The sequence below is a fragment of the Peromyscus californicus genome, unplaced genomic scaffold (assembly GCF_007827085.1).
Source record: "Peromyscus californicus insignis strain IS unplaced genomic scaffold, ASM782708v3 Scaffold_12__1_contigs__length_115047231, whole genome shotgun sequence".
Taxonomy (NCBI): domain Eukaryota; kingdom Metazoa; phylum Chordata; class Mammalia; order Rodentia; family Cricetidae; genus Peromyscus; species Peromyscus californicus.
Genome location: NW_026294413.1, coordinates 44,527,068 through 44,542,008, shown reverse-complemented (window position 1 = coordinate 44,542,008; position 14,941 = coordinate 44,527,068). Strand labels below are relative to the sequence as shown.

General features: G+C 41.7%; 1 protein-coding gene across 2 annotated transcripts in view; it reads right to left on the bottom strand.

Moving 5' to 3' along the window:
• Positions 1-10,382: 10,382 nt before the first annotated feature.
• Naa16 (N-alpha-acetyltransferase 16, NatA auxiliary subunit) overlaps positions 10,383-14,941 on the bottom strand; it is a 61,397-nt gene continuing 56,838 nt past the window's right edge. For both annotated transcript variants that reach the window (XM_052732658.1, XM_052732659.1), the window contains exons 19-20: positions 12,690-12,787; positions 10,383-11,789 (exon numbers count right to left, since the gene is read on the bottom strand). In XM_052732658.1, the coding sequence (XP_052588618.1) occupies positions 11,607-11,789; positions 12,690-12,787 (281 nt within the window). In that variant the 3' untranslated portion in view covers positions 10,383-11,606. The remainder of the gene's footprint in view (positions 11,790-12,689; positions 12,788-14,941) is intronic.

Here is a 14,941-nt window from a genome sequence, read left to right as displayed (position 1 = left end):
TCTTACTCAACAAATATTTACACACCAGGTCATGTTCTGTACATGGAATGAACACATAACACAAAATTACTCCTAATTAAATAAACTGCAAAATGTTGACAATTTTGTTTTTGATCCTGGTGCTGTTTTCTGGCCCACAGCACCTAAAACCCTTGAAACCCCTCAGACCATGTTCTGGTCCATGTGCTAACAAGGTGACTGGTGGCCCAGGATCCTGAGAGCCTCAAATTGGGGCTAATGCTAGAGAAAGCCAACCACCGGGTTAGAGTTGGAGTTTTGACCCCAGAACCATCTCCATTCATGGGGAGAGAAACAGACTAAATATAGAGTTTATTACTAATGGCCAATCTTTTTTTTTTTGGTTTTTCAAGACCGGGTTTCTCTGTGTAGCTTTGTGCCTTTCCTGGAACTCACTCTGTAGCCCAGGCTGGCCTCGAACTCACAGAGATCCGCCTGCCTCTGCCTCCCGAGTGCTGGGATTAAAGGCGTGCGCCACCACCACCCGGCTCTAATGGCCAGTCTTAATTCAGCCATACCTAATGTGGTCTTCATAAAAGTCAAGTTGAGGGCATTCTAGATTCCCATAAACATTTGGAAGTGCTAGGAGAAGAGGGCACCCTAATGCACTAAAAGCTATGTCTCCACCCTCATCAGTTTACTATGCCCTCTTCCATGTGACTGAACATCTGTATCCTTTATAATATTCTTTATAATGAACAAGTTGTTGTATGCTTCTCCGAGGACTACGAGCCATTCTAGCAAACGATGCAACTGAAGGAGAGGAGAATGGGGCCTGTGGTTTCTAGCCAGTCAATCAGAAGCACTGGACATCTAGACTTCGGCTGGCAGCCTTGTGGGATTGAAGCCCTTAATCCGTGGGATCTAATGCTACTAAGTTCAGGCAGACACGGTCAGAATTGAAATGAAGTATAGGACACCCAGCTAATGTCAGGGAACCAGTCCTTGTGGAAAAAATACCCAAACACCTGGTTACGGAAGTGCTGTGTGTTGAGAAACAACCACCCTTCCCACTCTCTAGGACTTACTCTGTCTGGGAAGGCCCCAGTGAAGTAACTAAAATGAGTCTTCCAGTCTGAATATCACAGAATATAGTATCCTAGAAAAGCCTCCTCCCTCTGCCAACAAGAAATAGGATCCCAGGAAGGGTAGAATTTGCCTGAGACCAGTTCCCATTCTTCCCTGACACCAAGACTCTCTTCCCATGCAAAGTTCTCACATTAAAATGTAACAGCCGGGTAACCAGACTTACACTTCATAAAAGCTTCGTGGAATTGTTCATCTCTACAGAAGACAGCCACCAGCACCTACTGGATCAGAAACCTACATACCGTCAAAGAGGAAAAGCGTACAAAGTCAACACAGGGGGGTGATGAAATTATCCCAAAGAACTAAAACAGAAACCAACTCAGCCTGCCTTACAGATAGATGTTCCCTCTTAAGAAATCAAAAGAGTTGGAAAGCTTGCTCTCTAGTGGGGAAATAATGAACTAACCACACAACTGCAATGTTTCAGAAACCATGGTCCAGAATCGCATGCCAGCAAAAGTATTAACAGCGATTGATGCATATAAACATAGATACGTCAGGGAACAGATATGAGCACCTTCTATAGGCTTAGCTTGGACCTGTCCTCAAAGGTTTTCTTGTTGGACAGACAAAACCTTGACCTCGCACAAGGCCAGACAGATACTATGATGACTGAGCATGACCGACAAGAACGCAGTTGGAAGCTGAAAAGAACAGGTCTGGGTCCGACTCTGAGTTGAGACGTTCTGTTAGCTTCAAGTCACGTCTAATGAGGACGGTACACATGCCTCTCCCACAGTGAAGGGTACAGGAGATGAGTCAAAGGACCCAGGTGGCTGCCGGCATTCAGCAACAATTCTGAATGAGTGCTCCCTCTGTGCTTCACATTTCACAGACCAGGTTAGGGAGCTTAGTTAGCATCAAGCTAGATAAGAACGCAGCAGCAAGGGTTCAAGAAAGGAGGCAACTTCTCGAACACACAGCTGTCTTGCAAGGTCTGAAAAAGGTGTTCCTTTTGGTGGAGGAACTGCAACGATGCCCCTTCTGAGAACTAGTCAACAGGCACCACTGTCTAACGTCAGCAGCAGTCACCGACGGCTGCTTGGAGGAAAGGGCCAGCAAGATGGCTCAGGTGGGAAAGAAGCTTGATGACCCGAGTTCTATCTCCAGGACCCAAATAGTGGAAGGAGAGAACTGACTCCTGCAGGCTGTGACTCCACATGAGTACTGTGGCATACACACACACACACACACACACACACACACACACACACACACACACACACACACACACACACAAATAAATAAATGTTAAAAGATCTTTATGCCCTGGTGGCACAGCTCTTTCATGTCAGTACTTGGAGGCAGAGGCAGGTGGGTCTCTGTGAGTGCAAAGGTAGCCTGGTCTACCTAGAGAATTCCAGGACAGCTAGGGCTACACACTCAAACTGTCTCAAAAAGAAACAAACCAAACACCTTTACATTTAAAATTAAAATTGGAAAATCAGTTCCTCATCCTCACTAGTCATATTTCAGTGGTCAGTGGCCAGCCACATGTCACATGTGGCCAAAGTACACAGTAAAGTAAGACTGATGTACACTTACATTTATTGTTCTCTTTTCTTTCCTTCTTTCCTTCCTCCTTTCCTTTCTTCCTTCCTCCCATCCATCTTTTCTTCTTCCCTTCCTTCCATCCTTCTTTCCTTCCTTCCTTCCATCCTTCTTTCCTTCCTTCCTTCCATCCTTCTTTCCTTCCTTCCTTCCATCCTGCTCCTCTTCCCTTTTTTTCCTCCAGCCCTTTTTCACACTCTCTGACTTTAGCTCAGCATTTCATATTTCACTATGCATCTTTCATCTCAGCCTTTCAGCTACACTTATATTTTCTTAATAGTTGCCTTGGAGTTTGCAGCATAGCCTTACAACTGATAATGGGCCACTTTAAAGTATCACTTTACTACTTCCTAGGTCATGTAGGTGCCTTGGAACAGAGCTCCCAGCTCCTCCTATCCCATGCTCATTCCATGAATCCCTAAATTATGGTCACCCAACATACTGTTGTATTCTGATAAGCTCCATGGATTAAATAAGGAAGAAAAAGAACAGTTTTGCCTTAATTTCTTCTGGCTCTAGTACTCTGTACATTTGTTTGTAATCAATCCAGTCTTCCTTCCCTCTTAAGAATGCTTAACAGCTGTAGCAAGATGGATCTGCTAAAGACCAACTCAATCTCTGGTTAAACCTTATTTCTTCCCATCTGAAGGGCAGTTTTGCTGGATACAAAATTTTAGGCTGTTTTTTCTTTTAAGTATTATATTTTACCCACTCTCTTTTCTGTTTGGTTTCTGGAAAGAAATTTGGTGCTAATTATTACCTTTTTCCTCTTTGAGAAATGTGGGTTCTGTTCATGTAAGATTTTCTCTGTCTTTGACTTTCTGTGGTTGGAACAACTTGAAAGACTTTGCAGCAAGTAAGCACATGGAAGTCAACATGGCCACAACATCTTGTCATGTTTGACATAAGTTTGGTTTGGACTACTTCATTCTGGTTAGTTCATTCATCTTAGCCTGTTTATTTATCTATTCTGTTTTTTAGTTCAAATTTTAGCTTTAGCTGTGCTTCTTATAAGCACTTAATATGTCCTAAGAACCTTGAATCTTCTAAGTGGTTAAATCATGAGTCTTAACTGGTAAACTACTAACAACTGTAATTAATGTTACATTAGAACCTCTTTATTCTTTGCCTGAGTTGACTCCTGAGCTTTTCTTCTTGGGTTGCCACAGCTTGTACAATCATACTTGTCTCTCTCTACTTATTTTTATAACTCTTTTCAATCTTCATAATTATTAATTTCCTTTAAAGAAAAAACCTACAGTCAATATAAAGAACTACAGACAATGAAGGAATGTTCAGAGTTGGAGAAACAGTCTTCCCCAAGGAAGAGCACACCGATGGGTTGTCCAATGCCAAGTGGTCAGCCCTGAAAACACAATACAAGTAACATTATACAGACTGAGCAGGTTACATTTAGTAATATATGTATATCCATAAACATATATTCATGTAACAATTAGTAAAATTGGCCATGAATTGGAAAGACAGCAAGGAGGGTTATATGGGAGGGTTTGGAAGGAGGAAAGGGAAGGGGGATATAGAAATGTAGAATATAGATATGATAGGATGAAAGGGTAGATTAATGAACCTACTTTTAAAGGGCAACAACTTGTTTAAAATGTTTTACATTAGTATAGATTTTAGTTTATTGATACAAGTTTAAACTTAATTTTGTTATACTGTATGTATACTTCTACTCTCGTTTGAGGTATTACGTTTATGTAACTCATTTAGATTGTAATGGATAATTAAAAATACAGATTAATAGTCTATGATAGTCAAACTTATAGTCATGTAAAGTTTTCAAGGTATACATAGATATAATTCAATTAGGTAGGTAATCTGCAAACACTTCAAAGACCTACAGAATATGGCATCTAAAATGTTTTAAAAATTCAGACTTTCTGGACAATGAGACACGTCTGCTCCTGGCAGCACTGATTTACTTCAAAGAGAAAGATGAGCATCGAAGACACTCCATATGGAGTTTATATTCTTTTTGGCAAAAATAGCCATTTGGGCAAGAAACTGTTCTTGCCTGGACTGCTTGAAAAAATGTATCGACTGGACATGCAGGACCCATAGGAAGGTGACCACTGAACTTTGCAAGGCAAAATGGTCCTTCAGGCTCCTGCTTCACAGAGGAAACTGCCAGACATTCTACAGGACACAGAGAGAAGTGACTGAGAGACTGACTCTAGGTCTGTGAGCTGGAGACAGATGCCCCAAATTTACAGAGGAACTTTGGATGACTGGCCAGGATACCAGCTGTCTCTGTCTACTCTCGCAAGACTCCCAAAAGTTGCTTGCAACCTTCTCCCATTTCTCAGGTAATATTATATCCTTCTGGGGTCTTTAATGTAGTTGAAGATTAGATAGTTATAATTTCCTTAGTTATGATAAAAGATAGGTCAGAAATAAAACCTTAGACTCACAAATACAGGATAGGAAAAGATAGATATCTTCTTTAATTTTGCCAAATACAAATAGACTAGATATTATAAATAGACTAGATATTGTAATTCTTGCTTGATAATTGTTTTGTTATATGTAATTTTACTATGTTAAAGTTAAAACCTTCCTTTTTGAAAAAAAAAGGGGGAAGTGCTGTGGATACAGCTCCGTATGCTGTGAATGTGTTGCTCTGATCGATTGATAAATAAAATGCTGATTGACCAGTAGCCAGGCAGGAAGAGAGGAGAATTCTGGGAAGTGGAAGGCTGAGTCAGGAGACACTGCCAGCCACCGCCGCCATGAGAAACAATGTAAAATACCAGTAAGCCACAAGCCAAATGGCAACTTCTGGGTTAATAGAATGGGTTAGTTTAAGATATAAGAACTAGATAACAAGAAGCCTGCCACGACTATACAGTTTATAAATAATATAAGTTTCTGTGTGTTTACTTGGGTCTGAATGGCTGTGGGCCCTGGCGGGAATGGAGAAAACTCCAACTACAGGGAATGATGTAATAATAACCTCAAAAAATAAAAATAAAATAAATAAAACCTACAAGATGGAAGAAAAGTAATGGCCCAATAAAAAAGAAAAGATCTGGCAGTGGATGATGCAGATACTATTGCTTTTATTTAGCTTTATTTCTATTATATGAAACAAAATTCTTCATTATATATTTTCCTATCAATGAAAATAATTTCAACCTACTTTAGTTATGATGGAAGTAGAGGAAGAAACACACTGTTTATTCATTCAGCAAGCGTTTTCAGAATATACATAGGGAAAGAGAAGCCTGTGTAAGTGCCGGGAATGCAAAGGTGAATGCTAGCGTTCATAGCCACTAAGGTCTCACTGACTTGATCACTTACTTACAATTAACATACAAACCAATTCATAACTGGTGATATAGAACTGTTGTGAAAATGAGCACCAAGGGCTGAGCAGAGAACCAGCCACACAAAAGACACCTGATGAATGGATATTATTTTTGTGATGGATAATGAAACAGTAACAGATACGTAAGCTGTTAGTTACTACAGACTACAATAGAAAATGCTTCTGGAAGAGGGATACAAATATGGAAATGAGGATTCCTCAACTGGTCTCTACCCTAGGGGTTTCCCAGGGAAAGGAATGCAAGAAAATGCATCCTAGACGGCAGTGCAAGCTAACAAAGCATAGCAGAAGGAAAGGATGGCAGGTTGAGCGTCTGAGTCAGGAGAATCAGAAATACCGATACTTAGAGCTAGCGAGGTGGCTCAGTGGGTAAAAGCATTTGCTTCACACACCTGACAATATGAGTTTGATCCCAGGAATCCATGGTAGGAGGAGAGAATCAACACCTGACAGTCCTCTGACCTCCATACATGTGCTGTGGTACATGTGTGCCTACACACACACACACACACACACTCGCAAAATTTTAAAAGTATTAATATTTATTCATCAATTATGTATCAAGAACTACCATCACTTCCACAAAAAAAAATCTGAGGTAGATATCATAACCCCCATTCAAACGATAGGAAAACCAACACGTAGCAAGGCTAGCAAATTCCTCAGTGATCCACTGGGCGCTGCCTGGGAGAAAGACAAGACCAGAAAAGGAAAATGACTGACAAGAAGAGAGACGGACTTACAGGACAGGCCAACCGTCTGCTCTTTTATTTAAAGAACAAACTTGAGACATTAAAGTCTTAAACACTTGACACCAAGTTGTACTGTCAGAAGAGGTCCTGCAGGGAACAGGCAGGGAGAACGGGAACCTTCAGCATCATAAAGCAGTTGACGCCACCCCTGCAATTGCCCTGGCTACCTGTGAGGGTCTGGGTTAGGACACCAGGAATGGAGCATGCAGGCAGGATGACCAGCAGTGGTGGACTCCAAGAGAAAGCAAGAATGTCACGGCGTCCAGGTGTTTGGTTCAGCTTTGCCATTAGTAGGCTTGGGGAAATCACAGATTCATTAATAGGATGTGTTAGCTACTTTTTTTAATCATAGTGACCCGACTTTATTGTGGGTCATGTGTGGGGCATTTACCCACCACCCCCACAGCAGGAAATATTAGATAGAAGGATTTCTTGCGGAGATAAACAGATAGAAAATAAAGGATAGCCTCGAGAGGGCCTGGAACCTATTCCAACGGGCCCGGAACCTATTCCAACGGGCCCCGACTGTCTCTGCCCCAGGGTTTTTATAGAGACGCCAAGGGGTGGAGCAAAAGACCTCCTCCCCCCGCACAGCAAGTGCAGACCATCTCAGACACCTGCACTCAGGCCCGTGGTCCTAATCATCCTCTATGCGGACCTGCTGAGTAAAGCCACGAGGAACCCGAGAACGGGCTCCCACAGTCATGGTGTTAGAGAGACCTGTCTTCCACAGCAGAGAACATGTGTGGAGCAGTTCATGATGGCATATAAGCAGCAGAGACCCCAGCCCACACCAGGTGTGGGTATAGTCTCCAAAGGGTCTAATGACTTAACTTCTGCCAACCAGGCCCCAACTCCTAAGGGCTCCTCAGCTTTGAAAATAGCACAAGCTGGGGCCCAGAATTTATACACATAAGCCTGTGGGGGACGTTTCAGATTCAAACCATAGCAGTCTATCCAGAGCTCTCATTTCATAATGCAAATTTTGGAATGTAAGAGATATTCAGTCCAACTTCAAGTCCCCATAGTCTTAATGGTCTCAACATTGTTCAAAAGGCTAAAGTATCTTTGGACATTTGAAATGGTCTTAGTTGGAACTTCTATAAGATCAAAAAACACAACAACAACAAAAAAGTGACGTCTTCTAATAAAGAATTCCTGGTCCAAAAAGGAAGAAGGAGACATAGCAAGGGAGTACTGAGCCAAAGCAAGACTCAACATTAGCAGAGCAACAGGAAACCCTGTAGCTCCACGTGTGACATCAGGGGCACATGGTAACATGACCTGAGCTCTGAAGTTGAGTAGCCCTACCTATCCAGACCTGCCATTCACACACAGCACACATGGTCACTCCCTTGGGGTAGCTTCACTGAGAGTCTATAGCTTTTGGGGCATTATCTTGAGCATAGGAGACCACAAAGCCCAGCCCCACAGTGACACACTTCTTCCAACAAGGCCACATCTTCTAATAATGCCACTCCCTTTGAGATTATGGGGGCCAATTACATTCAAACTACTACAACGACCTTTTCAGTAGGGCCCCATTTGGGCACTCCCGTCTTCCAAATACACTTGCATTGCCACATGATGGGAGCCTCGGCTGAGCAAACTTCTTTCCCAATGCAAAACGGGCAGTGTCTCTCCAATGGTGCTAAGTTCTAATGACTGCAACCATTTTGTACTTGCACAACCAAACTGCACGTTATTCTCATTTTTTGTTTTGCTTTTTAACTCTCAGTTCTCTTTATACCTCTATCTAAAAGCAACAAGAAATAACCATGCCACAGCCTAAGTATTATGCTGTCTTGGAGTTTTCCTCTGATAAGTTATTTAGTCTGTTATTACTTTTTACTTCTTTTTTTTTTTTTTTTGGTTTTTCAAGACCAGGTTTCTCTGTAGCTTTGGTGCCTATCCTGGATCTCGCTCTGTACACCAGGCTGGCCTCGAACTCACAGAGATCCGTCTGCCTCTTCCCGAGTGCTGGGATTAAAGGTGTGCGCCACCACCGTCCGGCTTGTTATTACTTTTAATCCAGTCTCACTCAAATTTCCAAGCCATGGGCAAAATGCAGCCAGACTCTGCCAGAATACAACACAGGCCTCCAACCCTGTTCCTGATAGTCACTGTTGCCCTCTGAGCTCTCATGAACTGAGCATCCACAATCTGTCTCGGTATTCTGGGCTTTCAAACTGTCACCAGAACGGTCCATGAAGCTCTGCTTATAATGTTATAGCATTTCCCAACCCACGGGCCTGTAAGCCACATGGTCAGATTTAATCACAGCATAGCTACTCTTCTGGTATCAGTTTTCTATGTAACCTTTATACTGCTGAAAACAATACAATACAAATACAAATATAATACAATACAAATACTCAACAATTTAAAGATTCAAACCACAACCTAACATTTGATGATATCTGTGTATGAGTTACATAGTTTGAATCTATGACTGAAGTTCCAGAAGTCAATGTGACTGGAGATCTGTGATTTAAATCTACCAGAACTGTTCAAAATCGGTATGTTCAGGAAGAATGGCAGAACTAGAAGAGGCAAGCCAGGAAACACACACACACACACACACACACACACACACACACACACACTTCAGCCAATATTCTCTCTTTCAAACTGGTTACTTGACTGGAGTTTCTGTGGCATATCTGGTTAATCATAATCTTGGCATAGCCCTGGGGACCCCAATGTCAAGCACCCCTTACCCTACCTAAACATCAGCTCTGGCTGAGGTACAGCTAGTTCAGGAAGTACCTCAGGCCTGTAACTGACCACATCTCACCTGCATGCACCCAGAACTCTCAGAAACACGGAATCATCCCAAGGAAATACTTTAAAAACCTTAATTTTTTTTATTATGTTTGTGTGTATAGTTTGTGCATACTGATTGTCACTGTACAAGTGCCCTACAGAGGCCAGAAGAGGATGTGGAATTCTCGGGAACTGCAGCTGCAGGCAGCTGTGAGCCTGACTGTTGTAAAGCACCCAGTGTGGGTGCAAGGACTGGTCTCCAACACAAGAGATCCACCTGCCTCTCTTACAACTGCTGGGATTAAAGGTGTGTGCCACTACACCCAACCCTATTTCTAAACGTTTAAAACACTAAAAGGAATCCCAGTTGCTGTGGCAACAAAGCATATCTGGGAGGTTGCGGGGCATTTACCCACCAACCCCACAGTTCCCCAGAGGTTTCTTGAGTGGGAGCAGCAGGAAATATTAGATAGGATTTAGAGTGTGGAGATGAACAGATAGAAGATAAAGGATAGCCTCGAGAGGGCCTGGAACCTATTCTAACGGGCCTTGACTGTTTCTGCCCCAGGGTATTTATAGAAATGCCAAGGGGTGGAGCAAAAGACCTCCCCCCAGCACAGCCAAGTGCAGACCATCTCAGACACCTGCACTCAGGCCTGTGGTCCTAATCATCTTCTCTATGCAGATCTGCTGAGTAAAGCCATGAGGAACCTGAAAACGGGCTCCCACAGGAGGTGGTTACCAATAACCACATTTTCTATAAACTTGGAAAGAATGAGATAATTACATTTGTTTTCCCCAAAAAATATTTTTCTAGTATGGCCACATAATAATAATAACAGATATGAACAAGCAACTTTGTACAAAATAATTTATTGCAGAATTGTCTAGGTTGGCATTATTTTACAGTTAATTTTTCTCCTCTCAGCAACTATGAATCTAGAGGTAAAGGAAAATCGCTTTAATTAGGACTGTCTAAATAAATCTCCATTCGGAGTGTGTATCAGATAGGAGATTTACAGACACTGACAGAGCTGAGAAATAGTGATTCCATTATATGATATGACAAAAAGGCGCCTCCCCCCACCAAATACTGTTCAACAACACTGTGATTTAACAGCTTAACTAATTATAAGAATTAGTTATTCTGAGGATTCTGAGAATTCACCAAATAGCTAAAGAATGGCTTTGAGGGTGATAGTGCTTTGCTGTTTTAATTTGTACTCTGCCCAATCACGCTCCCTTGAAGAACACCTCTCAGGACAAGCTACTCGATAACTCTCTAAGCAGTCAATCAAGAAAGCGCAATTCCTCCACAATGGTCTATAAGACTAGCACAGGCACAGAACATATTTGATGGTCAATTTACATGATTAAGAGGCAAACCAGTCTTCACATTCTGAATTGTCAACATAAAAACTGGAGTTCCTTTATTCAACCATAGAGTATCACTTTTATGGCTATTACAAAAGAATATTAGAGTCTAATGACATGAGGAGGAAATATAAATCATTCAAGTTAAGGTAAAAAGGGAGCGATCGCATTAAATACCAAAATGGAAAATATAGCTATTTCTTGTGTGTGTGTGTGTGTGTGTGTGTGTGTGTGTGTGTGTGTGTGTGTAAAATGGATAAGATTTTATTTCATCTTTTTCATTTTAATACAAACCCCAGCTCCCCCTCTCTTCCCTCCTCCCACCCCCCAGATATGGCTATTTCTTAACATACAGCTAACACTTAAAAAAAAAAAAGCCAATAAAGAGATCAAAACAGATTCTGAAACTAGGATCAAAAGAAAACAGCGTAAGACGGTTGTCTACACCTTATCAGCAACTCAAGTATAATACAGAAGCAACAACACTCCTAATTCAGGAGTGTAAGACTGTATAAGTATAAACAAGCAATTGTAACAGGTGTCTATGTAAATTGGAGGCCAGACACAGCATAAAACAAGCTTACACTATACTCCATTTAACACTTCTATTATTTCATTTCATGCCAATATTAAAATGCACACTGGAAAAGAAACCCTGATGTGAGCACAGCTTTTGAATCTGTAGAAGCACTTTGCACAGGATTTCAAAGTTCACGCTGCAAGAGTTCGTGGTCAGCCATTTGGTTCAGGGCAGCTTCGATCACAGCAGGCAGGAAGGCAGGTGTGAGTGGAAGCAGGCTATGGCAGGCCTTCCTGTACTCTTCATACTGGGCACTACAGTTCCCAAAGCTGCCGTCCAGCAGTGCCTCAGCAACCCGCATCAGCATCTAATGATACGAGGAGGAAGACCAGTTATACAAAGATAAACAGCAGCTTGCCAGTAGTGATTTTCATCAACAGGTACAACTTATTCCTTATCTCCGAGAAAGACTCCAGTCCCTCCTTCCTATCTATAGTGAGCAATCATTTCAAATAAAGAAAGTTTAATGCCAGCGTTGAGCTGGTTGTTGTGGCACTCAGGAGGCCGAGGTAGGCCTCCAACTCCAAGTCCTATGAGAACTGCATAGCAAGACCTGTCTCAAAAAAGGGAAAAGAAAGGCGAGATGCCTCAGCAGATAAATGTGCTGGCTACCAAGTCTGACAATTAAGTTCAATCCTTAGGACCCAGATGGGAAAGTAAAGAACCAAATCCCAAAGTTGTCCTATGACCTCCACATTCCTGGCATGGCACTCTCCTTCCCAATAAACAAAGACAAAGACTACGAGGGGAAAACACTCTAAAAGCCTCAAAAAGATAATTCTAGTTTTTGTTTCATTAGGGCAGCTTAGCATCAAACTGAGTATGTAGCCAGGGCTAGCTTTGAACTTCTGATCCTCCTGTTTCCACCCTTTGAGTCATGGAATTACAGGCACACACCTCATATCCAGGAAGAGTGTCTTTTATTGGTAACAGTAGTTCACATTACTAAGTGCCTCTCTATGAGTCAGGACAAAGGACTTTGTATGTTTTGTTATTTCGGTTAACTCCAACTCAACTACGCAACTTGCACATCTATCTTTGCAACAAGAAAAGAAACGGAACTTGCCTGAAGTCACACAGCTCATAATGGGTGGAGCTGAGATTTGCATCTAGGCTGAGTTCTGTAACCCACTCAGAACTATGCTGTAGACATGCATGTTTTGTTAGATATTGCAAAACCTAGAAATCAGCCTTGGAAGAGTCTTACCTTCACATTTTTATCCTGTATAGTTTCATCCAACCTAGTGGCTAAAGCAATTGCTTTCTCTTGCCTTGACTTGTCCAAAAAATACATCATTTTAGCACCTGAAATTCCAACACATTTCAATGTGAGTAACTGGGTCCTAAGGCTTACGTTTCACCTAGTTTATACTGACCAATCAGTATTTAAGATGTGGCTTAAAGTGCTTAATCAACTAGTGGTGGGCTAGAGCTGGCATCCACCAGCTCTGGGCAGCCAACTGTGACATTTGTTCCTAATTTCCTCCTATTCAGTAACATCCCACTGAAGCATTGGACTAGATTGAGTGTATGAGTTACCACGGCAAAACTATCAGAGGAGCAGTTAAGAACACTTGCTGCTCTTACAGAGGACCCAGATTTAGTTTCCAGTACCCACATGGCAGCTCATAACCACCTGTAACTCCAGTTCCAGGCAATCTGACACCCTCTTCTCGCCTCCATAGGTACTGCACACATGTTGTGCACCAACATATGTGCAGGTAAACCCCCATACACATAAAATTTTAAAACAAAACACATTATCAAAACTTTTCCTTCATAGACAATTATCAAACATTTACTGAAAGAAGGCTAATTTGACACTTCTGCGGTTAGAAACAATGTAATTCAAAATATAAATGTACAGGGCTATTTACACAATCAATATTTCAGCCAAAACCACTTTTAAAAAGCATAGTGCCTTAAACTAAAGCATCTAAAGAATAAATTACTGTCACAAAGAAATATATTCAAAGAAAGATATTTCCATACTTACAAAGAAATTTTTAAAAGCTATTTAAAACAAAACAAAACCCAGTTCATGTGTCCTGAAAATGGTATGGTCTGTGTTCATGTTCATACTGTATTCCTATTAGTGTACATTATTTGTTAGTCATTTGTTGAGAACCCTATACATATTAACTTACAGTTACAAAGTGGTCTTCTGACTTTTTTTTTTAAAGGAGCTTTTTTGTTATGGGATATTTTGATTGTAATTGACATTCCCAAGACTGCCAATAAAATTTACTTTGAATCAGAGGGTAGAGCTAGCTACTAGCTGACCAAAATTAGCCATAGAGGTTTTGGAGGACCGAGGACCTATAGAGAGACACGAGAAGTAGTAGGTGGGTCTTAGAAAGATTCTCCGCCCTTTTGGATTGAGGAAGGAGAGAGGAGGTCATTGGTCGCTTCTCAGTCACTTCTTTGACCACTCAGATTCTTACTCGGATATCTGACTCCCGAGTTTTTATTAATAAAGAATGATTAGATAAGTGCTTCATTCTTTTTTTTAAAAAGATTTATTTATTTATTATGTATACAGTGCTCTGTCTTCAGAGAGCAGTGTCTGTCCAGACAGTGTCTCTACAAGCAAGACAGGGAACGGGAGAAGCGCACACGGCTCCTGCAGCTGCTGAGCAGCCCCGAGTCTCTAGCACACCAGATGATGTAATAATGGGGTCCCCAACACACTGGGACCTATAGACCGGTGCCGCCCAGGGTGCTCCCTGCCCTTTCTTTGTCCATGGACACAGTGCCAGGATATGCTGTCCCTCATGTACACCCTCACATGCCACGCTCTGTGTGCCACTCAGACTCACTGGACAATAGCTCGATGTGTCTTTAGCTGACTGGATAATATATGGATACATGACAGTGAACTTTCACACTAAACTAGATCTGCACCCCGATGCTGGTCTCCGGAGTCTGCATCCCCCATAACTCATCATGACTCCGCTGCCCTCACCCCCTCCCCAACCCACCAAAGCAATGCCCCACAGGACACAAATACATTTCAAGACAGAAAATATGTAACGCAAGGCTGGGGATGTAGCCCAATTGGTAGACTGCTTGCCTAACATGCATGAAGGCCTGGGCTCAACCTCCAGCACTGCATAAAACCACATGTGGTGGACTATGGCTCTAATCTTAGTATTCAGGATGTGGAAGTATTAAGAAGTTCCAGGTTATTCTTGGCTATAAGAGGCCAACCAAAACAACATTAAACCCTCCACCAAAAAATAAATAAAAAAGCATAACAGCAATAAAAAGAGAAAAAAAATTACTCATAATCTTAGTATCCAAAGACAACATGAAAGTTTGGTATAAACTTCCTTTCAGAGCTTTTCCCAGGCATATTTTTACACAACTGACATTTATTGTTTGCTTGCTCTGCTTATGTATATAAAGTTATTTATAACCAGATAACCAGGTAGGTATAATCCCAGCATTTCGGTCAAA